General features: G+C 43.0%; 3 protein-coding genes across 5 annotated transcripts in view; 2 read left to right on the top strand and 1 right to left on the bottom strand.

Annotated features, from left to right (window-relative positions):
* The first annotated feature begins 1500 nt into the window (after positions 1-1500).
* On the top strand, positions 1501-13129 carry LOC144599581 (E3 ubiquitin-protein ligase TRIM21-like). The gene is made up of 6 exons (XM_078410634.1): positions 1501-2143; positions 2237-2332; positions 4779-5012; positions 6396-6418; positions 7369-7496; positions 9914-13129. The coding sequence occupies exons 1-6, from the start codon at positions 1631-1633 to the stop codon at positions 10450-10452; spliced, it is 1533 nt and encodes a 510-aa protein (XP_078266760.1). The 5' UTR covers positions 1501-1630; the 3' UTR covers positions 10453-13129.
* On the top strand, positions 10519-25627 carry mterf4 (mitochondrial transcription termination factor 4). Its single transcript, XM_078410635.1, has 5 exons — positions 10519-10643; positions 16232-16447; positions 19826-20354; positions 23107-23291; positions 24088-25627. Exons 2-5 carry the CDS (start codon positions 16415-16417, stop codon positions 24469-24471), a joined length of 1131 nt encoding a protein of 376 aa, XP_078266761.1. The 5' UTR covers positions 10519-10643; positions 16232-16414; the 3' UTR covers positions 24472-25627.
* pask (PAS domain containing serine/threonine kinase) overlaps positions 24779-26748 on the bottom strand; it is a 36067-nt gene continuing 34097 nt past the window's right edge. For all 3 annotated transcript variants that reach the window (XM_078410631.1, XM_078410633.1, XM_078410632.1), the window contains one exon: positions 24779-26641. In XM_078410631.1, the coding sequence (XP_078266757.1) occupies positions 26415-26641 (227 nt within the window). In that variant the 3' untranslated portion in view covers positions 24779-26414. The remainder of the gene's footprint in view (positions 26642-26748) is intronic.

Raw genomic sequence — 26748 nt, 5'->3', positions numbered from 1 at the left:
TGATGACCCGCCCCGTATTACCACCCAACGTGATTATTTTTCTCTTTGGTGTAGACTTTCCAAAATCATTTGCAGGCTCCTGTCTATCTATACATTCGTCAATCCTCTCCATTGGCAGTGTGCAGCTGACTTATGTGCACTACAATGAATCCTGATTCACCGCCATACAGGGGGATTGCACAGGAGGTCATAAGGTCAAAGGGCGTGACGCACGGAGTCGCTCAAACCTTCTGGAGTACAAGGCAGCTTCCGGCATACACTCGTAACACACACAACACGTATGTCCCACTGAGTTACTCCAGCATTTTGTCTACTTTGAAGAAGTTCTCTCTCCGACGAAGGTTCAGCAACATCCTCTCTCACTGCTCCCCCTCTGTGATTCCGCTATATTATTTTGTCAGGCCAAACCCTTGGCCATCCTTTTCTTCTTAACTTCATCCGGCCTGGCTACACTCCCTGTCTTCATTGTCTTCCAATTCCAGCATTTAAGTGAGCTGATTTAAATCCCTCTACCACTGGTATCCATAATCTCAAAGGCGTTACAGGAATATCTTTTGAAATGTAACCAGAGCCACTGCAATTGGTCTCCTGTGTACCAAAGCAAGAAAAAGGAACTGTAAAATATAAGTAAGCTCTTTTTCATTGCCCTAAGGAAAGACACAAAGTGCTGGAGTAACTCGGCAGGTCAGGCAGCAACCCGGGAGAACAGGTGATGTTTTGAGCCGGGACCCTTCTTCAGATCAGTCTGAAGAAGGTTTCCAACCCGAAACGTCGCCTATTCTTCAGGGATGCTACCTGACCTGCTGAATTATTCTGGCATACGTGTCTTTCTCTGATATAAACCAGCATCTGCAGTTCCTTGTTATTACAAGTCCCAAGGAACAGTGATTTGTGAGTTCTGCAGCTGGTGTCTGGCTTATCATCTGTCATCAAAAGAGCATCTTAAACTTAAATATCATCTTCACCATGGCTGTACTAAGTTTATTCGGATGAAGTTAAGCAGCCTGATGTGATGAAGCACTGTAATTATGTGGTGCCATTCATAAAGATTTTTGGTTGGACCTGAAGTGTTGCAAGTTTGGTGGCGATTTTGGCTTCAGAGTCTCTGGCAGAATTCTGGCAAAAAACTGCGACAATTCAACGGCTGCTGGGACCGAAGACGGTCCCGCTGTACTGGTAGCCATAGTAAGTGCTTGCCTCCAGTACACCGCTTGTACTCCAGAAGGCGTTGCGTGGCAACAGTACGGGTCAGGAGTCATGACCTCGCCTGCCGTGCAAGAGCCTTATATATATCCCCAGTTTGAAGAGCCGTTGGTAAAAAAAAAAGAATAACCTAAATTCCAATGGAATCAACCCGCTCAACAGGCCATTTAGTTGGTTCTTCATTTCCAGGTCAGGTTAGGGTGAGAAAAAAAATAACAGCCACAGCGGGTCAGGCGGAATCTGTGGAGTGAATTGGACAGTCGGCAGAAGCTGCTTGATCCGCCGAGATCCTCGGGATTCCGGGTTGTCAGTCTCTCGCGTTGGGGAAGGTTTGTTGCTGCCCGGGTCGTTCTGTGCGCTGGACCAAAGACCGAGCGGTGCAACGGACACCCTCTCCGCCCGCCACTTCCGGCGCACGTCTTTCAACATGGCCGCCGCTCTCCAGCAAGAGCCGTTGGAGGAAGAATTAACCTGCACCGTTTGCCTGGAGATTTTCGCCGAGCCAGTCATCCTCGGCTGTAGGCATAGCTTCTGCCGAGCCTGCGTGGAGGAGGTATGGAGGGAGCCTGACTCCGGCATTTACGCCTGCCCGCAATGCCGAGCGGGCTCCATCGTCAGGCCGATCCTGGAGAAGAATTTCCAGCTGGCGAACATAGTGGAGCGGTACAAGGCGCTGGAAATGAGCCCGGACGCCGTCCCCTGCATCGAGAAGTACCCCGCCGCGAAAAGCTGCCTTGGGTGCCAAGCGTCGATGCAGCCAGGCGTGGAGGGTCACCCCGCCGCAGGTTCCGCGTCGCCGGGGAGGTGCGGCGAGCACCAGAAGCTGCTGGAGATCTACTGCAAGGACGACGCTGCCTGCATCTGCACCTTCTGCGCGCTGCTGGGCAGTCACAAGGGCCACGACGTTGTCAGCATCAGCGAGGCAGTGAACGAGCTGAGTGTACGAGTGTGCGGGCGAAGGTGTGTTGCTCTTTATTTCACTGTTGTGTTTAAAGGCTTACAGTGACCTTTTTTTGTTGCTGTTCTCTGTTAGAATAACATGGAAGAACAGCAAGATAAGCTCAGGATCAGCACTGAAACCTCGCAGGTCGCTCTGAAAGATCTCCGGAAGGAAAAGGAAGACGCTTTGGTGAGTAAATCGTTTGTTTTGTGGATTTAAAATTAAGCGGTGTATCCTGCTCAGGATTTTCACTGTCTTCCTTGAGTCATATGGTTCTCGATTTAAATCCTTCTCTATAAACTTGAGACCATAAACCACTTCTGGAACAGCAGGTATAAAAGTGAAGCCTCCTTTGTTCTCCCAGGTAAGTATAAAAATAAGAAATTCAAGAGTCGGGGTGGAAGATAGGGGAGTTGCTATTGCTAATGAACGGTACTTTATTGTCATACAACTTAGGCAGTACACTAGTGGGACTGCCTGTTGGCACTGACAAAGTTACAAAAGTACTATACAGTCCTATCTACTGCCTGCTGCCACACGTGGCAGCAAGCCCCCTCCTCCTCTCCCCCCTCACTTCCCCCTTTGTTCTCGACACCACATCTCCACATCCTCTCCTATTTCCCTCTTTATTCTCAACGTCCCATCTCTCTCCGTTCCTCCTTTCTTTTGGTGGCTCGGGGATGATTCGGAGTCTACGGTGGTCGAGCCGGGTCCTCCAGTGCGCTGCGGGCAAGTTGGGCCTCCACAAAACCTCACCATTACATCTCTTAAGGAGAAGATGCTGGGGATGCTGAAAGGACTGAAGGTGGATAGACCTGATGGACTAGTACCTATGTAGACAAAAAAAAACTAGGCCACCAACTTGATAAGTTAATTTCCACCCGAGCAAGTAAAATGTGGTCTGTTTCTTGATCTCACCGTCTCCATCACAAGAAATAGACTATTGTCTATTACAAACCCACTGAGTCCCACTATCTCGACTGCACTTCTTCCCATCGTGCTTCCCGCAAAGACTCTACTCCTCTACTCCCAACTCCTCTGCATCTGCGCCCAAGATGAAGTGCTCCATACTGGAACATTCGAGATGTCTTCATTTAACGAACAGGGGTTCCCCTCTTCCATCATAGATGAGGCCCTCACTCGTGTCTCCTCGGTACCCCGCAGCTCTGCCCTTGCTCCCCCTCCCCATAGTTGCAACAGAGACAGTGTCACCCAGTGTCCTTACCTTCCACCCTATCAGTTGTTGCATACAACACATCATCCTCTGATATTTCCGCCACCTTCAACGGGATCCCAACACACGCCACATTTTCCCATCTCCATCCCTTTCCGCCTCCCGTAAAGACCGTTCACCCCGCAACTCCCTGATTAACTCATCCCTTCCCACCCAAACCACCCCCTCCCCAGGTACATTCCCCTGCATCCGCAGAAGATGCAACACCTGTCGCTATACCTCCTCCCTCAACTCTGTCCAGGGACCCCGACAGTCCTTTCAGGTTAGGCAGAGGTTCACTTGCACCTCCTCCAACCTCATCTACTGTATCCGTTGTTCAAGATGTGGACTCTTATACATAGGCGAGACGAAACACAGACTGGGCGATCGTTTCGCGGAACATTTTAGCTCAGCCCGCGTGAACCAAACTGATCTCCCGTTTGCTGGACACTTTAATTCTTCCCATTCCTACACAGACCTTTCTGTCCTCGGTCTCCTCCATTGTCAGAGTGAGGCTAAACGCAAATTGGAGGAACAGCATCTCGTATTTCACTTGGGCAGCTTACAGCCTAGTGGTATGAATATTGATTTCTCTCACTTCAGGTAGCCCCGGCATTCCCTCACTCTCTCTATCCCTGCCCCACCCAAGTCGCACTAACTTCTCATTTTCACCCTACAAACAGCTTACAATGGCCCTCCTTTATCATCATTACTTTTTTGCATATCTTTCATTCATTGTTCTTTATCTCTCCACATCACCATCTAGATCTCTCGGTTCCCTTATACCTAACCAGTCTGAAGAAGGGTCTCGACCCGAAACGTCACCCATTCCTTCTCTCCAGAGATGCTGCATGTCCTGCTGAGTTACTCCAACTTTTTGTATCTGTGGTCTTTTTCTTTCTCCACAACTGCTGTGACTTGATAATTTTGTATATTTTTTAAATATTTGCAGCATTTGTAGATTTTTTTCTTTAAATAATATAGATTTTCTTCTACATTTAATTCCATCCTTTTGTTCGAAGATGCAGAAAAAGGGATGTTGGTGATCTTGTGATTTGTTACTTTTGACAAATGGTTCCTGTTCTGTAGTAAGCAAGTAACCAATTTGTGTTCTGCAACAGCTCACGCGGCAATGAACGAATCACCGGATAATCTTGAGAGACACTAGTTGTGAGGAGCTCATGAGGAAAACATTTAATTTTTATTTGATCTCTCCTTGAGAAAACATGCAAAGTATCAAAGTAATGGTTCAGCCAAAAGATGACACCTTTGTTAATGTAATATTCCCTTCCCACTGAGGGTTTTCACCAATTTGTTTCCCTCACTATCTTCTGACTGGGGCTAGTAAGCCACCAATTGAGCAGTAGCTGACGCCAGTGATGTGATGAACTGTGTGCAATTATTAAAATTTCCTTTATGAAGGAAGCGATGAAGACGAAGAAAATAAACATTGAAAAGAAATACAAGGCTCTCAAGCAGCAGATTGAAGAAGAGGAGAAAGAGGCTTTTGAACACTTGAATAAGGAGCAGATTCGCATAACATCAGAGATTGATGGCAGGATCCTTGCTCTCCAGAATTTGATGAAAGAATTTGAGGAATCTCTGACCCATCTCAAAAATCTTTCAGAGAAGAATGAAGACATCCTGTTTATTGAGGTAATGCGAAAAGACTTTAATTGCAATGACTTTTGTGTTTTATTAAATATAATCAATTATAGGGGATTCTCCATTTCCAAAACTTCATTGTGAAGAGTAGATAGTAGTTTGTTGCAATGTCGGCCCAATTTTCTATACTTCTGTTAGTTTATCTCAGCATGCTTAAATTTAATCTTCCAATTGTGAGTGAATAGCTGGAGAGTGGAATAGAGGGTGATGGGTGGAACTGGATGTGGAGGTAATGATGGGCAGATAAAACCAGGTGAGAAGGGGGGAGGTCAGGAGGGGTGAATAAAGGGAGAAGAAAACTAGCTGGTGGATGAGTGGGAGGAGAATATCAGGGATGTGCATTACTTGAAGGGATGTCTGTCGGATAATAAAAACTATTGGCAATGGGAATATTGCATGCCAGATGTGAGGAAAATATTTTGTTGCATCTAATTCCTGGGTGAGAACAGTAAATGCATCAGTGCCATGAAGAAATAATTGAGTTACTCCACTTGCTACAAATTCATTTCAGCATCTTCCTATTGACTGGCTCTGCTTCTGTTTAATGTTAATGTAGGCTGCTTTTTCTGTGCTCCAGATTACAGTGCAAGGTGAGAAAACTGGGTGATTTGGATATGTGTGTAGAGCTTTCCTCTCTGTTAGTTTGGTTCATGATCCATGTGCAAGTTGATGACAGCCAGCTCTGACGTTCTGCCACCTTCCTCTGCAGCTTCTGTGCTATTGAGCCGCCTATCTGCCGTTGACATGTGGATAGATTCTCCCATTTAAATATTGGGGAAAATGGAACTCAAACCTACAACTTCCACTAAATTCCTTGATCATTTTACATTTATTCCTTTTATAGATAATGAGTGAAAAAAATTGAAACCTTGGTAGCTCTTTTGAATTTGGGTGCAGAGTGGCAGCCGCAACTGTTGCTTGCTTCCATTGCAGCCAGCTGCTGCTGAAACCACAATCCATGACTTTGTCACTGCTGTGATCAATATTAAGGGCTCTCCTTTTGCCTCCCCTTCTCCACCATTTCTTACACTATACTGAGTTCTGTTCATTCTCAACTCTGTCATTTGCATTAAATTTAAAATTCTTGCCCAAATCTTTAAATCTGTCTGTACATTCTCCTTGCTGCAGACTGTCCGATAAATGGATTGGTGTGGTTTGGCTCCTGCTTGTTTCTCACTCTTGGCAGTACTTCTTCTGACTTTTTGGATTTCTTTACAACTTTTCTTCCTTTATGGTGTCTTCCATTGAGGCTTGACAATTATTTGAAGAACCTGGCATGTTATTTATGATAAGGTACATTGCGGGTAAATGCAAGATGATTTTCCCTCTTCCTGTTCTATGTTGTTTATGTCTGTTTTCTATTTCTTGTTTCAGGAATTTAACTCCATTGCTAAGCGGTAAGTAAAAATTAGTTCAATATCATCACAATGATATTAATTACAAACCAATCATACAAGTTTACATTTTGCAGGGGGATGTAGTGTTTGATCTTGCTATGTCGATATCAAAAGAGCGTAGTTTGTTCTGACTTAGTGGTCCAAAGAATTGACAGCTTATAAGCATAACAGCACAAATTTGTCTCAGTTCATTGCCAAAAATCCAGTGCATAGATGGTTATCTATCAATGTTTTAGCATTGTGATGTAGTTCTGCAGGACTGACATTCTGTTTTTTGTGCTCTTTATATTTTGTGGGTAATAGACAGTTGTTTTTTAACTGCTGTAATGATATTTAATGGAGGTAACAGGAATGACAAGTGACGGGTATGCCAGCTTTCTAAGCTGAAGTAACCAGTATCAGTGTACACAAAATAACATTTGATTTAGCCCATCCCACATCTTAATCTTTCACCACCACTGCACAATGGCTGCAGCATGTGCAGTGTGTAAAATGCACTGCAGTTATTTGTTTGGGCTACACTGACAGCCACTACACATAACTATGACTTTTATCACCAAAGAGGACAAAGGCAGCAGACATGCGATAAATCGTGTACCAGGCAGACTTAAAATTATATTAAAAATCAATAAGCGGCAGATACTGGAACTGAAATAAAAACAGAAAATATTGAAAAAGCTCAGCAGGTCAGGCAGCACCTGTGGCAGGAGAAACCAAGCATTCCTGGATATTGAGCTGCTTTTGAGTCTCGGCTAAACGTGGAGAAATGTAAGCATCTTATTCTCTTGAATATGTAACTCTGGGATTGAACCCGTATAGGAGGCTCCTCAGTTTTTATACCCGATTTAGAATTTTTCTCGCCTTGAGTCAAGTTTTTAATAAATCTTTGTATAGTAACACTTGTTATTCTAGCTAAAACTAGTTTCATTGTGTAAACATTTATTTTTCAGGTTCAAAGATGTCTCACTGCCGTTTGTACCCACACCTTACACAGGTGAGACGCAAATAATGGACCGAGTAAGAGGTACAAATCATAGGACGGAGGAGGTGAGGGACAGAGAGTTGATGGTCCAGCTTTGTAAGTACCTTACAAAAATCTTTTATTAAAGCACTCTGCAGTATGACATACTCCAGGTCATAAATCTTCCTTCCAATTTACATGATTTTTGGTCAGTCATCTCTGCTTATATTATCAATTTCACTTTCAACACTTTCCATTCAGTTTTCAACTGCCACAATGTGTTTTTGACCACAAACATAAATAGCAGAGCATTTTTGGCGATCGTACACATTGACTACATTCACTGGGAATGATTGCAAACATTTCCCCCTATTTCCATTATTTTTATATAGTAGCATAAAGTCCCACAGCATGGAAACAGACCCTGTGGCCCATCAATTTCATGCTGACCATCACACATTACTTTAGTCTAATCCCATTTTATTCTCGTGTAGGAAAGAACTGCAGATGCATCACCCATTCCTTCTCTGTAGAAATGCTGCCTGTCCTGCTGAGTTATTCCAGCATTTTGTGTCTACCCATTTTATTCTCCTTGTGTTCCTATCAATTTCCCCCATGTTCAACCACTTGTGCACACTAGGGCAATTTACAGCAACAGATTAACCTTCTAGCTTGTGTGTCTTTGCATGTGGAAAGAAACCAGAGCACTTAACTACTTCACCATTGTAACCATAGAGAACCTGGTAACATGAAGCATTGTGTTCAGGGCAGCACAGTGGCACAGCTCATGGAGCTGCTACCATACAACTCCAGTGACCTGGGTTCAAATCTGACCTCCAATGCTGTCTGCACATTCACCCTGAAACCTAGGCATTGAGATTACCCCATTTGATATTTTCTTTGTCCTCATTCCGTGATCCTACTAACATATCATCCAGACCTAGATAATATTGATGGAAGCAACTGAAAATATTGTAGAGACTTTGGGTATGATTTTCTATGTTACTTTATTGTCACATGTACCTAGGGCACAGGGAAATTCCTTTTACGTACAACTCAGTGAAAAAAGAACTTGAGCAGGAAGGTCTGAAGCTGAAAGGTCTGATGGTGGATAAGTCACCTGGACCAGATGGACTACATCCCAGGATTCTGAAAGAGATAGCTTTAGAGATTGTGGAGGCTTTAGTAATAATCTTTCAAGACTCATTAGAGTCAGGAGTGGTTCCAGAAAATTGGAAAATTGCAAATGTTTTACTACTGTTCAAGAAGGAACCGAGTGGAGGCCGATTAGTCTGACTACAGTGGTCAAGATTTTAGTCCATTATTAAGGATGAGGTTTCCGAGTACTTACAAACACATAATAAAATAGTCCGAAGTCTACATAGTTTTGTGAAGGGGAGATTTTGCCTGATTGAATTTGATTTGAATCTTTTTGAGGCGACAACAAGCATTGTCAAGGACATTGTGTTTGATGCAATGTACCGAGATTTTAACAAAGCTTTAGACAAGGTCCTGTATGCAGGCTGCTCAGCAAGCAGGAAGGCTTTAGACTGAGGGAAAATATGGAGGATCAGATCAGTTGTACAAAGCAATGGCAAATGGAATTTAAGCTAGAATAGTGCATAGAGATGCATTTGGAGAGATGCACGAGGAAATGTACAGTAAATGGGTACACATCGAGTAGTGTGCAGGATCAGAGGAACCGTGAAAGGATGTCCACAGATTCTTGAAGTTAGTGAGTCTAGTCAATTAAATTAAAAGGCAAAGAGAATCTCTATTAATCAAGGCATTGACTACAAGAGGGACTTTATGTTAGAAATGTAAACAGCATAAATTAGATCACAGTTTTATTATTGCCTGTTGTCCTGGTCACCACATTACAGGAAATAGGCAATGACATTGAAGATGTATAGGAATGTTTGAGTTTGGAAATGGTAGCTGCGAGTAAGGTTTGGATATGGTCGGGCTGTTTTAGCCCAGAGAAAATGAGGCAAAGCTAAATTTGGGTGCATAAAGTAATGAGGGATCTGGAAGGGTCTATTTCCCTTACAAAGGGTTCAAAGATCAAGAGTCATTCAAAACAAAATGCATTGGAGGGAAGATGCGGGAAGGCTTTCGACAAAGAGGGCTGGGGGTTGGAATTCACTGCCTGGAAGTTACAAAATCCCAGGACTGGTCGTCCAGGGTATTTTATAGCTAGCAAAATGCTAATGAATTTTGACCAAGAAAACATGGTATATAATTTTCACAAAGTTAAATAAATGATTAGATAATCTTTCTTGGTAAAGATGGGTAGTGTGGGAGGAAACCAAACATCTCGGAGAAAACCCACGCGGTCACGAGGAGAACGTACAAGCTCCGTACAGACCAGTAGTCTGGATCGAACCCAGGTCTGCAGTGCAGCAAGCGCTGTAAGGCAGCAACTCTAGGTTTGTTACAGAAAGCATTTTCAGAGCCGAGTATTGAGAATGCCTTGGGCTCTCAGCTGCGTGTGGGCGAAGGTCAATGATGCCATTGCCTCCTTTCATTCACAGATGGGCAGACACCGACTCTGGATCCCGACACGGCCAATCCTTACCTCCTCCTGACAGACAACAACAGAACTGTGTCCGCATCGAGCCAAATACAGCTGTTTCAAAGAAGCACACAGAGGTTTGATCGATGGCCTCAGATCCTCGGCACACAGTGTGTGAGCTGCGGCCGATCCTACTGGGAGGTGGAGGTGAGGGAGGGTGGTGGTGCCTGGAGCATTGGAGTTTGCTACACCAGCATCAGCAGAAAGGGGGAGGGAGATGAATGCCTGCTGGGATTTAACAAGAAGTCCTGGTGCATCCATTCAGGTCCATATGTCCTTTCAAGCCTACACAATGGGAAGAGGATTGCCGAGTTTGCAGGGAAACCCTCCACAGTGGGAGTTTTCGTAGATTTTGAAGGTGGTATTGTCTCCTTCTACAGTGTGTCAGGCAGCATAATAACCTTGTTGTACACCTTCCATGGAACATTCACTGAACCTCTCCACCCAGCACTGCGGCTTCGAACTGGCGTCACTCTGTCCCTGGCTGCCCTGAAGTAATTTGTATCAGGGCCTCTATGTAGCATGACCAGCGTCTCACCATCTCGTTCATTTTACCAGGAAAGATGGAGAATATCAGCCTACAGCTCAGAGATCCCAATCTTCTGACCTTGCAGCTTCCTCTGCCTGGGGACACAGATCACACAATAGCCACCGACAGCACGAAGAAGTGGTCCTCACAAAAGGTTCAGGTATTTGAAATCGAGCAGTAGGCTTGTGCTGCATTCCATGTTCTGCTGGAACAACCCTTTCATTCAGTGCTTTTGAAAGTATATTTGTGTATGGAGCTTCATTCTCTTTTCCATGGTTTCACTTGACAACACTTATCTCTTCAAGCAAAGGTCCTATTTTTTTGTTCGCTGTCTCAATGCTTTTTAATCCTGTTAAGGATCACTGAAGGTAAACCGTGTGGATCCAGTCTCAACACTTCCATGTGATATCCTTGTCAACATGTTATGAACATAAAACAGAATCTGTTCACTGAGCAGGCAAAACAGATAATTGGATTTTTAAAGGGGAGACCTGAGTGTGGTGGTTAGTTCAAGAAGAAAGTGGCCTGTCTTCATTAAAGAAATAGCTCAGAATACACAGTGCCCTCCATAATGTTTGGGACAAAGACCCATCATTTATTTATTTGCCCCTGTACTCCACGATTTGAGATTTGTAATAGAAAAAATCACATGTGGTTAAAGTGCACATTGTCAGATTTTAATAAAGGCCATTTTTATACATTTTGGTTTCACCATGTAGAAATTACAGCAGTGTTTATACATAGTCGTCGTCCCCCCCCCCCCATTGCAGGGCACCATAATGTTTGGGGCACAGCAATGTCATGTAAATGAAAGTAGTCATGTTTAGTATTTTATTACATATCCTTTGCATGCAATGACTGCTTGAAGTTGCTGAGTGTCTTCACTGATGATGCTCTGCCAGGCCTGCATTGCAGCCATCTTTAGCTTATGCTTGTTTTGGGGGCTAGTCCCCTTCAGTTTTCTCTTCAGCATATAAAAGGCATGCTCAATTCGGTTTAGATTGGGTGATTGTCTTGGCCACTCAAGAATTTACCATTTTTTAGTTTTGAAAAACTCCTTTGTTGCTTTAGCAGTATATTTTGGATCATTGTCTTGTTGTAGAATGAACCGCCGGCCAATGAATTTTGAGGCATTTGTTAAAACTTGAGCAGGTAGAATTCATTATGCTTCTACCATCAGCAGTTATATCATCAATGAGGATAAGTGAGCCAGTACCTTCAGCAGCCATACATGCCCAGGCCATAACACCCCCACCACCGTGTATCACAAATGGGGTGGTGTGCTTTGGATCTTGGGCAGTTCCTTCTCTCCGTAATACCTTGCTCTTGCCATCACTCTGATATAAGTTGATCTTCATCTCATCTGTCCCCAAGACCTTTTTCCAGAACGGTGGTTGCTCTTTTAAGTACTTCTTGGCAAACTGTAACCCGGCCATCCTATTTTTGCGACGAACCAGTGGTTTACATCTTGCAGTGTAGCCTCTATTTCTGTTCATGAAGTCTTCTGCGCACAGTGGTCATTGACAAATCCACACCTGACTAATGAAGAGTATTTCTGATCTGTCGGACAGGTGTTTGCGGTTTTTCTTTATTATAGAGAATTCTTCTGTCATCAGCTGCAGAGGTCTTCCTTGGCCTGCCAGTCTCTTTGTGATTAGTAAGCTCATTGGTGCTCTCTTTCATCTTAAAGATGTACCAAACAGTTGATTTTGGTAAACCTAAGGTTTGGCTGATGTTTCTAACAGTTTTATTCTTGTTTCTCAGTCTCATAATGGCTTCTTTGACTTTCATTGGCACAACTTTGGTTCTCGTGTTGATGAACAGCAATAAAAGTTTCCAAAGGTGATGGAAAGACTGGAGGAAAGACTCAGTGCTGAGCGCTCTCTTATACCTGCATTAAGGAGGCAATTAAACACACTTGAGCAATTACAAATGCCTGTGAAGCCATGTGTCCCAAACATTATGGTATCCTGAAATGGGGGGACCATGTATAAACACAGCTGTAATTTCTACATGGTGAAACCAAAATGTATAAAAATGGCCTTAAATAAAATCTGACAATGTGCACTTTAACCACATGTAGTTTTTTTTTCTATTACAAATCTCAAATTGTGGAGTACAGAGGCAAATAAATAAATGATGGGTCTTTGTCCCAAACATTATGGAGGGCACTGTAGTCAGAATTATCTTCATTTGGTTTGCAAGAAAACTTGGACGCCTATTTTACAGATCTTACAAATCAAATTATTCACTTAGTGATGTGCATAGATTTCAGACAGGCGGGGGTATGAGGCAGATTCCTGTCCAGTAACTGTCACATTTACTCCCTCTAGCCATCATAACAAGAAGATAAATATGTCTATGATTATTTGATATATTTTATAATACTACCAGGCACTTAATGTACTTTTGCTTTTACATATTTTAATTTTTTAAAATTTGAATTGCAGATTTCACACCAATTCCAATGGCCAGGGTTAATTGTGTACCAATGTGTTGTCTCGGAAGCAAAACTATCACAGGAAAGGGTTTTTCTTTTCGTGGGCTACCTCCATACGTTGCATATGTAAAGGAATGTTTTGGATCGTATGAAGCTTATTTCTTGAAATGTTTTTTGTTCTTGAATAAAGAGATCTTGCTTTCATTTGTGAATGGTGATGTGTGGTTTTCTGATTCTACTGATGGCCCCTTGCTTTTCTACTAGTACAGATGTAACCACTCTCAAGAAGTTTTTAAATGAGTGCCTCATTACTGTGGTTGCATCTCCTCGCAAGGAATCTGCCTTCATGTTTAGATTGATTGCTATTCATTTCTTGGAAGTGTGTTAAATGTGAGAATGGATAAGAAAGTAAAACTGCACTTTCAGCACACACAAAAAATGTAATTTAAAGATTGTGCATTATTTGAAAACTCCACATCAAGTTTAAGAGAAAGAAACCTTTAAACTGCATTTGAGTGTACAGCACAAAGGCCACATTATTTAACTGGTTTTACTAATACTCCTACATTCACATGAGGCTCCTCTTCTCTCTAACCCACATCACTGTATCCTCTGTTTCTTTCTCTTTCATGTAGCTCCCCTTAAGCTACCTCTGAAATGTATCTTTGCTATTTGTTTCGCATGTGTCTGAGTGAGTTACATATTTTAAATGTTGTAAGAATGTTTGTTGTGTATTCCCCAAATAATTTATGCAATTTCTTTTTACTCGCTTTGAGACCTTCATGTGATTTGAAGACCCTGATGTATCAGACTTTTCTTACCAGCTTTTTTACCCTTTGATATCTGCCTTCACAGTCTTGGTATTATCTTCAAATCCAATGTCACGTCATGCTTTTAATAATAATGTTCAGAGAACTGTGCACGGTATACCATCCATGCTATAAATTAGCTTTAAAACAATTCTAGCCCTCTGGAAAGCAATATGGCTTACTTTGCTTTATTTTTAAAACCTTATAAATAAATGTAATGATTTGTGAATATCTCCTCCATTCTTCTAATGCAATCTGGTATTATCCCACCACTAAATTGTTTTATTTCCTACCAGATTACACTATCTGACACGTAATGTTTTTCTCCCAATAAAAACAAATGTGATCAAGCTGTTCTGTACCGGCCTGTCAAGTTCCAATATCATGATGTGTAAGAAGGAACTGCAGATGCTGGTTTAAACCAAGGATAGACACAAAAAGCTGGAGTAACTCAGCGGGACAGGCAACATCTCTGGAGAGAAGGAAAGGGTGACGTTTCGGGTCGAGAGCCTTCTACAGATGGATGCTCTCTTTAATGTCAGACCTTGTCACGTGAAATTGCTGATGTGTATATGAGCAAAGTTGATCTTTTTCTCCCTCCCCATTTTCTTTCATGAAGTCATACAGCATGGAAACAGTCATCTATGCTAACCAAGATGTTGACCTGTGCTGGTCCAATTTGCCCCATATCCCTCCACCCTTTACATACTGTCCAAATGTATTTTAAACACTGTCATTGTACCTGGCTCTACCACCTCCTCTGGCAGCTCGTTCCACATTCCCACCTCCCTGTGTGAGGAAAAAAAGTTGTCTTTCGGATCCCTTTTTAAATCTTTCACCTCACTTTAAATCTATGCCATCTATTTTGAACTTCTTTACCCGGGGAGGGGGGCTGACCATTCACTTTATCTATGCCCCTCATAAGGTCACCCATCAACCTCTTATCTCCAGGGAAAATAAAGTCAACCTATCGCATGTCTCCCTGTAAATCAAGCCTATTAACTTGTTCTTGAAAATGTTCTGCTCCCATTCCAGCTTAATGACATCCTTCCAGAATAGTACAGAATAAGTGTGGTCTTAATGTCCTGACCAACAAAGGTCAGTATGACAAATGCCTCTTTCACCACTGTCTACTTGTGTTACCACGTTCAGAGAACAATGTACTTGTACTAGGTCTTTCTGTTCTACAGCACTCCAAGGCTCAACCATTTTCTGTGCAAATCCTGCCCTGGTTTAAGTTCCCCAAATAAAGCACCATTTGTAAGATTCTTCTGGGCAAATCCCCAGACCTCACGACTCCCTCTCCATTATAATCATGCTGTTAGGGCCACATACTGATCTATTTCCTGAAAGGAGAGCATGTGGTTGAATCCTGCCTGCTTTCTGGGGGTGAGCTGATCTTGGCCTATTTGTTCTGTACTTTCACACTACCAAACTGCAGGAATAGAATTCACTATTTCAATTAGCCTGATCGAAACAGCTTTTGTTAATTCTCATAGACAATGCTCCAATTAAATGACTGCAACCAGATTCTGTCCTGCAGTCATATTGCACCTGCTTTCCAATGTGAACATTTGGTAATTGTCCTTGTCTGTCATCACTAATGAAAATTGTAAGGACCTTGTGAAAAAAAAACTGCATTCCATAAGTACAAACAAGTTAGACAATAGGTGCAGGAGTAGGCCATTCGGCCCTTTGAGCCAGCACCGTCATTCAATGTGATCATGGCTGATCATTCTCAATCAGTACCCCGTTCCTGCCTTCTCCCCGTACCCCTGACTCCGCTATCCTTAAGAGCTCTATCTAGCTCTCTCTTGAAAGCATTCAGAAAATTGGCCTCCACTGCCTTCTGAGGCAGAGAATTCCACAGATTTACAACTCTGACTGAAAACGTTTTTCCTCATCTCCGTTCTAAATGGCCTACCCCTTATTCTTAAACTGTGGCCCCTGGTTCTGGACTCCCCCAACATTGGGAACATGTTTCCTGCCTCTAACGTGTCCAACACCTTAATAATCTTGTATGTTTCAATAAGATCCCCTCTCATCCTTCTAAATTCCAGTGTATACAAGCCTAGTCGCACCAGTCTTTCAACATACACCAGTCCCGCCATTCCGGGAATTAACCTAGTAAACCTACGCTGCATGCCCGCACGGTTTCAACCTGAAATGTCACCTTTTTTGTTTCGGGATCCAAAAAACGAAACTAAAAGGTGGCCTATCCATGTCCTCCAGAAATGTTGCCTGATCTAGACACAAAATGCTGGAGTAACTCAGTGGGACAGGCAGCATCTCTGGCTAGAAGTCTGAAGAAGGGTCTCGACCTGAAACGTCACCCATTCCTTCTACCCAGAGATGCTGCCTGCCTGATGTACCATAAAAGGTATAATGACAGGTGTTTCACTCAGGATTCCAGCATCTGCAGTCTCTTGTGTCATTTTCTGTTGGGAGAAAGGGATAAAATATCCGCGCTATGACCGTGAAGTCACTTGTGTTTCCCAGACAAGGGCCTGTAATCTTCCCGAGATGGATTTCGATTGAGAGACGGCGACGTAGCGAGTGCAAATGGCCTCGCTGTCGGCTGTGCCCAGGTGCGGGGTGGGGCCGCTACGGCGGCGGAACGTTCAGCCACGGACCCGGGTGTCGAGGAGCTGAAGTCGGAGGCGCACCCACCGGGATGCAGACATGAGCCGGAGGATGCAGGCGGCGGCGCGGCAGGTGAGCGGAGGAGGGAGCGGCGGCGAGCCCGGGCCGCGGGGAGTCGGGCGGCGGCGGCAGCAGCGAGCCCGGGCCGCGGGGAGTCAGGCGGCGGCAGCAGCGAGCCCGGGCCGCGGGGAGTCGGGCGGCGGCAGTAGTGGGACCAGGCCCCCTCCGGCCCGGCCAGACGCTGCTCGGCCCGCTGAGCCCCAGCGGTTTGTTTGCGGCTCCAGGGCCCAGACGTGCAGCCCTGGCGGGACTTGGCGCCTCCCAGGAAGACATCTTCTGTCATGTACTCGGGTCCTTTTACAATAAAATGGTGACACGAGATTGCAGAGGCAGGAATCCTGAGCAACACGATTTTTGCTGCCTGACCTACTGAGTTCCTCCAGTAGTTTGTTTTTATCCTTTTTCAATAAAGGTCGACATTCCTCTTGCTGCCCTTATTGCTTGGTGCACCTTCTGTGACTTATGTACAAAGGCAACCAGTTCCTTTGATAGCTATGCTTCCCAATCACTTGCCATTTTTAAAAAAATGTGAATTTCTGTTTTGTTGGATCAATGGATGGCTTTACTTTTCACGTGTTGTATCTCATCTGCCATACTAACTGCCCACTCATCTTGTCCTTATCCCCCAAAGCCTCTTTACATCCTGGTCTGTACTTTTGTATTTGGTTCCTGCACCCAGATCATCAGTCGCTGCAGCCTGTAGTAGTCACAGCCTGAGAAAGGTCCGTTTATTCCTACTCTTTAATTTCTCTCTGTTAACTATTTCTCAATACTCGGCAGCAAATTACGGGTAATTCTGCTGTAAGGCGACAGTTGCATTCATAAGAAACCTTTCGCAATAGAAAATTGTGTTAGAAAAACAATTGTGTCAATGGGGGGATAAGGATGTAGGGGCTAGAGAATTTCAGACAAAATAAACGTTTTCCCCTGCAGGATTAAAATATATATATAGCTTTGAGCTTATTTTATGTCCGCGACCCCAGTAATCTTGGTGTCATCTGCAAACTTGCAATCTAACCCACCTACATGTTTATACACTATTGAATAGAATATCATTGCACAAGTGTCATTGGAAGTGATTGCTTGTGAATTTCAATGTCCTCCTGTGAAGAAACTGACCGACTGTGTTCTTCAGAGACAGTGGATGTCTGTTTAATGAATTATTTTTCTGAGGAAGAATTTAGTCTTTCATCGACTATTTCTTTTTCTGAAAAAAGCTTTTTTCTCTACTTGTCAATTTCCAAAGTAACTTTCAAGTGCTTCTCCAGTTCATGATCAAAATCATACAACCAATTTTCTCACATACGGCAAATAGTGCTCCCTAATTCATCAATTGATATTTTTCCAATTAGTGGTACAGAAAACTGTGTTATAGCAGTACTGTACCCCAATTTCAGGTGCTATCCTGCCTACATTTACGTCCAAGTCATTTATATATATCACAAACAGCAAAGTTCCCAGCAGAGATCCCTGCAGAACTCCACTGATCACCACTCGTGTGTGAGGATGCTGTCAAACATTTTCTGAAAATCCAAACACATCCATTGTTTTATTCCACTTTATTGATAAATCTTCAAATAATTCCAAAATCAAATGTAAGGGGAAGGTGTTTGGGCAAAGGGGAGATAAAAGTGCGGTGGAGGGAAATGTGATCACAGTGTTGGGTAGAGAGAGGGAGGGATTGCCTCATGAGTAAATGATGGTTCGAGTTGAGCAGATGAGGATGGTGAGATTTAAGGATAAACGGATGCTGAAAGATCCATAACAAGAAAAAATAGATTTAAAGGTGCAGGTGATTCTCAATGTTGGGAGTGGGTAAAACATTTTATCTTATAATAAGAGAATTAAGTTCAGTATTTTAGAGGGACAGTAGAGGTGTCTGTAATCAGAAGGCACAGGTGAAGTGGTAAAAGGTTAAGAGGAGATCTGAGTAATTTATTTTCATCCAGAGAATGGATGAAATGAAAAACCCACTGCTTGAGGGTCTGAAGAAGGGTCTCGACCCAAAACATACCTATCCATTTGCTCCAGAAATGCTGCTTGATCTGCCGAGTTACTCCACCACTTTGTGTCTATCCATGAGAGAAGAGGACTGATGGTTTGGGTGAGTTGCAGCGATGGTGAGGAGTGAGGCCATGGAAAGGGTTCAGTCAATGCAATGGTTTACCAATGTTGGTGAGCAAACGCAGGGGCAAATGAGATGTATTCAGGCACTTATAAAGCCGTGGTATTTTCAGTTAGCACTGGGGCACGAAAATCTCTGCAGTAAAGATTGGATTAGATGGTGAATGAAGGAAAAGAATAGAATGGGAACAGTGCATGTAATTGTGATGAGAGCTCTTTGCCAGGCAGCATTGACAGAATATACTGTGTATTGGGTGGCTGATAGTATGTGGAAGTACAATTCATAGGCAATATCTACACTGTGGTCCTTACACCACATGGACCCCACATGAACTCCATGTGCACCCTTCAGAAATGTTGGCAACAGACAGGTGAAGTATTAGGCCCAATACTGAACTCCCAAGACTTGCAGATAAGACACAAAAAGCTGCAGTAACTCAGCGGGACAGGCAGCATCTCTGGAGAGATGTTTCAGGTCAAGACCCTTCTTCAGACTGACTTTAGGGGGAAGGAAGATAGATAGATAAGGAAGTGTGAAGGTGTGAAAACAGGGCAAAGGGAACAGAGATCAAAGAAAATGTAGAATAGATCGTTGTTAGCTGGGAGAAGGAAACAACACTTCAAATAGATATATAATGTAGTCAGAGATTGTAAGACCGGTCGGAGAACTGGGTGGGGGGTGATGGAGAGAGAGGGAAAGCAAGGGTTACTTGAAGTTAGAGAAGTCAATGTTCTTACCACTGGGGTGTAAGCTGCCCAAGCAAAATATGAGGTGCTGTTCCTCCAATTTGCGCTGGGCCTCACTCTGACAATGGAGGAGGCCCAGGACAGAAAGGTCAGTGTGAGAATGGGAGGGGGAATTAAAGTGTCCAGCAAGCGGGAGATCAGATAGGTTTAGGTGGACTGAGCGGAGGTGTTCAGAGAAACAATCGCTGAGCTTGCACTTGGTCTCGCCAATATACAGGAGTCCACGCCTGGAACAGTGGATACAGTAGATGAGGTTGGAGGAGGTGCAAGTGAACCACTGCCTCACCTGAAAAGACTGTCGGGGTCCTTGGACGGAGTCGAGGGGGGAGGTATAGGGACAGGTGTTGCATCTCCTGCGGTTGCAGGGGGAAGTACCTGGGGAGGGGGTGGTTTGGGTGGGAAGGGATGAGTTGATCAGGGAGTTGCGGAGGGAACGGTCTCAGCGGAAAGGGGTGGATAAAATTCATAGAAACCAGATAGATTTACCGTAATTCTTGACGCACTCTTGTCCTTTTCCAGGCTGTGTGCTGCCGTGGCCTCCTCCACAGGATCCAGCCAGCTGCTGGCTATTGGCAGCTCCCCACACAAGGGAAGAGACGTGCTGTTCTCGCAGGGACTCACGAAAGCATTCCAGCTGGGATCTCATCTTCCAGGATTCTCGGTCATTCCTGGAAAATTTCACTGGACTCCTATCCGATCCCAACAACGAAAGCTCACTTCTTTTTTTCCAAGGATATGGAGAGCAATACTGCAGGCAAACATTTAGGAAAATTGGACGCAGATACCTCTGGATTAGCGGATACAGTTGAATCCCTTCTGAATCTGAGATTCACCCAGGATCAAGTGAAGCAACTGCTCAATTTGAATCCCAGAATTGCTGCACAGGTTCCAATGAAGGATCTCCCTGTGCTCTACATCCTTGAGAACCTTGGTCTTAACCCAAGGAGCACCTTCAGAGTGTTGGAGAGGTGCCCGGAACTGTTCGGAGCGAAGGAACACCAGCTGCAGTCACGCATTGACAACCTGCGGAAGCATGGACTGGGCGAAGGTAATCTTCAGCAGTGGTTGCTGCTGCCACCAGTAGTGGTTGGTGGACTTGATGGGATCTGCTGTAATTGGTGCTCCTACTGACTTCCCAGAGGTTGGCTGATCAATGGTATAGATTACCTGTCTCCAGCAGGAGTTGCTGTTTGCATCTTTTCTCAAGGCATCTATAACACCCAGTAACATGGAGGCAGTCAATTTTCCAATACTTTTAATCTTTTAAAATAAAAACATTAAACTAATATTTAGGAAAATAACTCACCAGCCCCGTTAAAATTAGTGGCGTCACCGATCCCTAAGAGGCCATTTCCTCCACATGATGTTGGTGTGTCCCAGCAAGGCCTCATGTGGAGTTCAGTGACGAAAGTGGTGCCATCTGTCTATTGAAGTCCAGGGCTTTTGGCTTAGGTCTGAAATTAATTCCGTTCAGATGGCTGAACACTGGTAGTTGATCCCAAAATATGGCTCAGTATTAACTTTAACTTATTTGAAAAGGGTTCTGCACTGTGCCTAGTCAATTTGCAACATTAAACGTGCTATATAAATGGAATTTGTTGTTGCTGTAGTATTTACAGCAAAGCAAACAAACCATCCATCTGTGCTTGGTGTTTACAGTCTTCTTACACCCTATTCGATGGCACTCATCCTTCTATTTTCTCCCTTTACATTTCAAATGGTATTAATTGTCCTGAATTCCAGTTGCTCCCAAGTTAAAGCTTCTTGTGCATTTCCTAAATGGATTTACTGATTGACTGATGTATGTTGATGGAACATTGGTGACATGAGACTGGGTAGGACATGAACACTTTCAGTCCCCATGCAGAAAGGATGTACAGGTACTGGAGAGAGCAAAATATATTTACAAGAACAATTATCAGGTTCTTGTCTCTTCACAAATGTAAATGATTAAGTGGAAAAAGGTTTTTGAACAATCTTTAACTATGGTCTTCATATTTCCTAGAGAACAGAGTACCAGTCTTCAGTCTTTCCTGATGGTATATGTTCCAATATTATCAGAATCTTTATATATGGAGACTAGAATTGTTCACTTCACACCTAGCCTGCTCTCATCAGTATTCTGTTCTGGTTTTACAAACTTCATGCATTTCTTTCTTTACAAATTAATCATTGTTTTGTTTTCTAAAATAATCTTATTAACCGTTATCTCTACATTTAGCTATTAATGCACCTGTAAATCTGATCCCTGTTCTCCATCCAATTCAAACTTTTATTTCCCAAGAAGTATTTTATTCTTTCCCACCAAACGGTGTTAACTTGGAATTCTTAGAACCTTCCATTATTCAGTTTGCCTTTTTTCCCTTTAATTCCACTACCAAAATAAGGAAAAAAATGTAGGTAAAGGCTAAGCAAGTTAAAACTTCAATAAACAATAGGTGCAGGAGGAGGCCATTCGGCCCTTCGAGCCAGCACCACCACTCAATGTGATCATGGCTGATCATTCTCAATCATTGAATCATCAATCTTCCCTATTATTTAAATGAAAGTGGATTGTTGCCGCTGGGAATCGGCCTCAGTGCAATCTGTGAAAAGTAGAGGGCAGACTTTGTAAGATATCGGCTGCCTCAGATGAATTATTAAAGGGGAAATAGTTCCTTGTGGTGACATACAATATAAATAATTATGGCGAGGTGCTATAAAAGTGGCGCGTAAGTTAACATGAGGCTTGAACTGGAATGTTTTCTTAGCTTTATCTCGACAGATGCTGCCTGACCAGCTATGTATTTCGAGCAGTTACTATTTAATATTTCATTTGGACAACCTTTCATCAAAACCAGGCAAAGTTAGAAAACAGGCATGTTTTAGGTTGCAGAGAATGGGCACATGTGGAGAGAACAAGTGGGGTATCTGTGATGGGTTGGTGACTCAGAGAAATCATGTTATTGGTGCCAGGTGAAAGAGGGTGGTGAAAGGGGTTAATTACAGATTGGTGGAAGGTTTAAGTAGAAGGGGGGGAGAGAGAAACGGAAAGTAGTGCTAGAACTGTGAGATATAGAATGCTGAAATAAAAGAGAATGCTGCATTTACCCAACAAGTCAGGGAGTGTTATGGAGAGACAAAAACTGACATGTTTCAAGTTAATCGCCTTTCATCAGAACTGGCCAGACCAAATTTAACTTTGGTACAAAGGGAAATTACAAAGGAAATATCCATTGAATATGGAGGTGGTGGGATGGAAGGAGTTGATCAAGGGGAGATGAGCACAGAAATTGGAGGATTGATAGACACATTTGGTGACCAGTCAACTACAATTGGGGGAAATCTATGGCTGAGCAAAAAGGAAGACATTTCGGTAGCGCAAGAGTGGAATGTGTCATTGGAATGTGTTTGGGCAGCTGTTGGTAGAGCTGCTGCCTCACAGCTGCAGAGACCCAGGTTCAATCCTGACCTCAGCTGCTGTCTGTGCAGTTTGTTTATTCTCCCTGTGATCATGTGGGTTTCCTCCGGGTGCTCTGGTTTCCTCCCACATCTCAAAGACATGGGGTTGTAGGTTAATTGGTCTCTGTAAATTGCCCACTGTGGGTAGCGTATATGCAAAAATGGGATAACATAGACCTGCTGTGAAAGGTGTCAGTGTGGACTTGGTGAGTGGAAGTGCCTGTTTCTATGCTGCATCTCCAAACTAAAATCAACTAAACATGGGTGGTTCATTGCCAGCAGGTAATTCCAGGCTAATCTGTATCTGAACACTGCGGTTTCTCAGCTGGATGTTAACTGTGTATCTATCCTCTTTGCAGGCCGTCTGCAACGTGTTGTGGTGTATTGCCCACAGATTCTGAATCTCCCTGCAAAGCAGGTGAACAACACTGTGCGCTTCTTCAAAGATAAATGCATTTTTACAGGACAGCAGGTTACAGAAATCCTTCAAACTTCACCCAATGTTCTCTTTGAAAAATGTGAAGAATTGGAATACAAATTCCAGGTACAGTAATGAGCACACCCTTGGAGGACCACATCTTTTTTATATATCCCATTTGGAATAGGCACATGTTTAAAAACAAATCTCTGACTATTGTTACAATACGTTCAGGTATGTCATTAATTCATCTCTCTGCTTGTTGGCTTTTACTGGGCAAATGGCTGCCCTACTTCCCATCAATTAGTAGACAAAATGATTCTTGTTTGAAACGGACATAAATTCAGTCATCGAAAGATGCAAAGAGCGAGTATTTTTAAGCATCAGTCATGTATGTAAAAACTACTTATTATGACTACAGTAATACTCCAATAATCTGGCATCTGATTTGTTTGGAAATCCTGATGGGATAGCAGCATCTGACTCATTTATCTGGAATATGAGCTGGGGGTCTGGAGTACAGGCCAGTAGATAGGGTCCAGATTATCAGGAATGTGGGTAGCTTTGTGTCCCGTGCACGTATATTGTCCTCCTTTTAGACTCACTGGATTCACGTGAAAATGTATCATTATCTTGGCACTTTGGCTGCCTTCTGGGAATTCAAATAGACTTAATCTACTGGCTCCCTTTCTCAACCATGATAGTTACTTCCACAAAGAACTGAATCATCAAATGCAGTATACATTTATGAATAGCAAGTTGACTCTGTTTACAAAATTCTGGGTATCTTACAATTTACTGTTTCCTTCCTATGTTAGCCTAACTACCCTCTAGTCTCCTGTCTTTTTTCTTCAAATTTCCATAATTACTAGTTACCCATCTGGTGTTTCATTAACTTTGGTTTTCATATATTATTTCACAGTTCGTATATTTCCAAATGGGAATAAAACAAGCAGAGATTGTGAAATCTGGAATATTCCGGGTGTCAATGGAAGAACTGAGGCAGCGCCATATCTTCTTGGAACGGCTGGGGCGTTACCAGACTCCAGACAAAAAGGGACAGACTCAGATTATAAACCCTAAACCAAAGAGCATATTTACCACAACTGAAAATTATTTTCTGGCTAAGGTGGCTATGTCATCTTGGGAAGAATTTGATACATTTAAGAAGCTCCTGAGGCGCGAGGAGATGGAAAAAGAACTTGGGAATCAGGAAGATAGAGGTACATCGGCCTCACAGTCCGACAGTGAGGAGGATGAGGAACTGAGCGACACTGAGGACGAGGAACTGTTTCCGGTAAAATAATGAGGGTAACATCAAAACCAATTTCATTGTTGACATGTAACCGAAAGATTCATTGATATTCAATTCCCTGCTCGATTCTATACCCAAAAGCCTGCTTTCATCAGGTTTTAAAATGGGGAACTGTGACCAACAGTGGAAATATATTGATAATTGTACAACAAAAAGTAGGTGAGTTGAAGAATATTGATACAGAAGGGTCTATCAGAGTTGGGTCCTCACTTAGACCCTGGCGTAAGTGTTCGGCAAAACAGGCGATCCTGATGGGAGCTGTACATTAGAGCGATCAAGTATGGACTTTGCAACCGTTTCGTCAAGGAATACTGGATCTCCTGGTTCCTAACCACTAACTCTCCTTCCCATCCCCATAATTACCTTTTTTGTGTAATTTACATATAATTTATTTTGTGCATTTGAGCCTGTGTCTGATGTAGCTGCAGCAGGAAATGTTTTTCAATGTAATTGTACCGTACTATACTCACGCACATGACAGTAAACATGAACTTGATCACAGTAGCCTATCCTGTTCACCACAATTACTGGGTTACTTTCATAAATTTATTTTTAAAAGTTTTTGTGGAGGCTTATGGCAAACGTGTGTACATAAAATTAAATGCAAAACAGAGGGTTTTGAGGGGACAATTTTTCCAGAGCAATGAAATTATTAATAATCATCGGGAGTGTTATACATTTGTCAGTTTAGCACATTTTTGTTTCACTGTGAGTCACTGTTGCAATGTAAGGAACAGTAAAAATAGAAAAGTATACAAGCCAAGCATAATTACAGGTGCACCATCAATTTTCCAGCACCCTTGGTTCCAGAGCCTTGCCGAATTATCCATTTTGCCCGACCAACAGAAGTAACGTAATAATAATTCAACAGTACACCCCTGACTCACTAATTATACCCCTCCCATGTCACTAAAGCACCAGGGATTGCTAGAAACTTAAATAAAGAATGAACAAAGAAGTAAACAATTAACTCTTGCAGGACAGAGGCACACGTTTCGAAAAAGCGTACGCCACACACAATGCTCTCGTTATTTTGTCCGCATTAAAGGAGGTGCTTGAAAATCAGTGGCAAACTTGTGTATATTATCAGTCTTCTGGAAGACACAGTACAATTATGAGTTTGTTGTTACAATAAAGACCAAATCCAATATTATTTTGCCTGTGTATATACTCTTTGTCAGATCAGTTCATCAGTGGCAACTTTAAAACTAATTGGGAGGCATCAGTGACTGAGTAAGGGGACATGGGTTGGCATGAAAGGCATTAAATCCCATGTGCTCCTGAATTCTGAAGGAAGCATGACAGGTGGTTCCACACTGTGTCCAATTTTATCTAGGCTTTTAAAATAACAATTCATGTTGGCAGTCTGACCATATAACCACACGTTGAATGTAGAAACCATGATCATTACTCCCAAAAGGATAGCTGCACTTATCTAAGGTTCTAATAGAGTTTCTCCATTTAACTATCTGCTGTATTTTGAAAAATAATCTTAAAGCCAAGAATTTAACAGATTTGCACCATCTGGCCTTTGATGGCCGGAGTAGCAGCAAGGCTAGATATGGTCTTTTAAACTGCCTCAGGTCCCAAGGCTAGTTTACAGTTGTATTTACAGAATGCAGGAATGGAGGTAGAACCTGAGTTTGCCTGGCCACCCACAGCCATGTTGCAGCCAGTCAGTTCAAAGATAGCTTTGGGCAGCGGATGACCTTCCCAAAGTTACAATTCTTTAACATTGAAAATTGTACCAGCCCCAGGAGTATGGGAGATGCCACTTTCCCAGCAGTTACTTCACTCAATGTATTGGAGACCTTACTGTTTCCTACAGCACAACATGCACTTTACCTCGATGTACAACTCAAAAATACAATGTTAAAACGTAAGTGCAAATGCAGCTATCCTATGTTCTGCTTTGCTGCCCAGGAATGTTTCTATCAGTCCTGGCTATACAAATATTCCAAGAGGTCAGCCTCGAGCTCTGCCGAAGATGGAACTGTGTCCTCATCATTCTTGTACAGATCACGTGAACGTTCAGCTTGGAGGAGGTCTGCAGAAGAAACCTTGTCTGCAATTGCTTCACTCTCATTGTCAGCAAACTTCAAAGGGGAAATGAGCAATCTGTGATCCTCTCCAGCCATAGCAGAACAGCTTACAAACGGTCCTAATTGTAAAAAATAGAATGGTTAATTGATTGTTACTGAGTTTACTTCCTTCATTGATATGACTGTCCAATGCACATCGAAAGCACTTAAAGTAACTAAATTCCTC

This window comes from Rhinoraja longicauda, chromosome 13 (assembly GCF_053455715.1).
Source record: "Rhinoraja longicauda isolate Sanriku21f chromosome 13, sRhiLon1.1, whole genome shotgun sequence".
Lineage (NCBI taxonomy): Eukaryota > Metazoa > Chordata > Chondrichthyes > Rajiformes > Arhynchobatidae > Rhinoraja > Rhinoraja longicauda.
The sequence above is the reverse complement of the archived record's forward strand: the minus strand, read 5'-3'. Positions and strand labels throughout refer to the sequence as shown.

What these genes read in the sequence shown, in the direction of transcription:
- LOC144599581 (XM_078410634.1), top strand. Translation starts at nt 1,631, where the DNA reads ATGGCCGCCGCTCTCCAGCAAGAGCCGTTGGAGGAAGAATTAACCTGC. An exon ending in AAGACATCCTGTTTATTGAG is followed by an intron (nt 5,013 to 6,395) that starts GTAATGCGAAAA and finishes TTCTTGTTTCAG; the next exon opens with GAATTTAACTCCATTGCTAA. An exon ending in AGAGTTGATGGTCCAGCTTT is followed by an intron (nt 7,497 to 9,913) that starts GTAAGTACCTTA and finishes TTTCATTCACAG; the next exon opens with ATGGGCAGACACCGACTCTG.
- mterf4 (XM_078410635.1), top strand. Translation starts at nt 16,415, where the DNA reads ATGAGCCGGAGGATGCAGGCGGCGGCGCGGCAG. An exon ending in TGCAGGCGGCGGCGCGGCAG is followed by an intron (nt 16,448 to 19,825) that starts GTGAGCGGAGGA and finishes GTCCTTTTCCAG; the next exon opens with GCTGTGTGCTGCCGTGGCCT. An exon ending in AATTGGAATACAAATTCCAG is followed by an intron (nt 23,292 to 24,087) that starts GTACAGTAATGA and finishes ATTATTTCACAG; the next exon opens with TTCGTATATTTCCAAATGGG.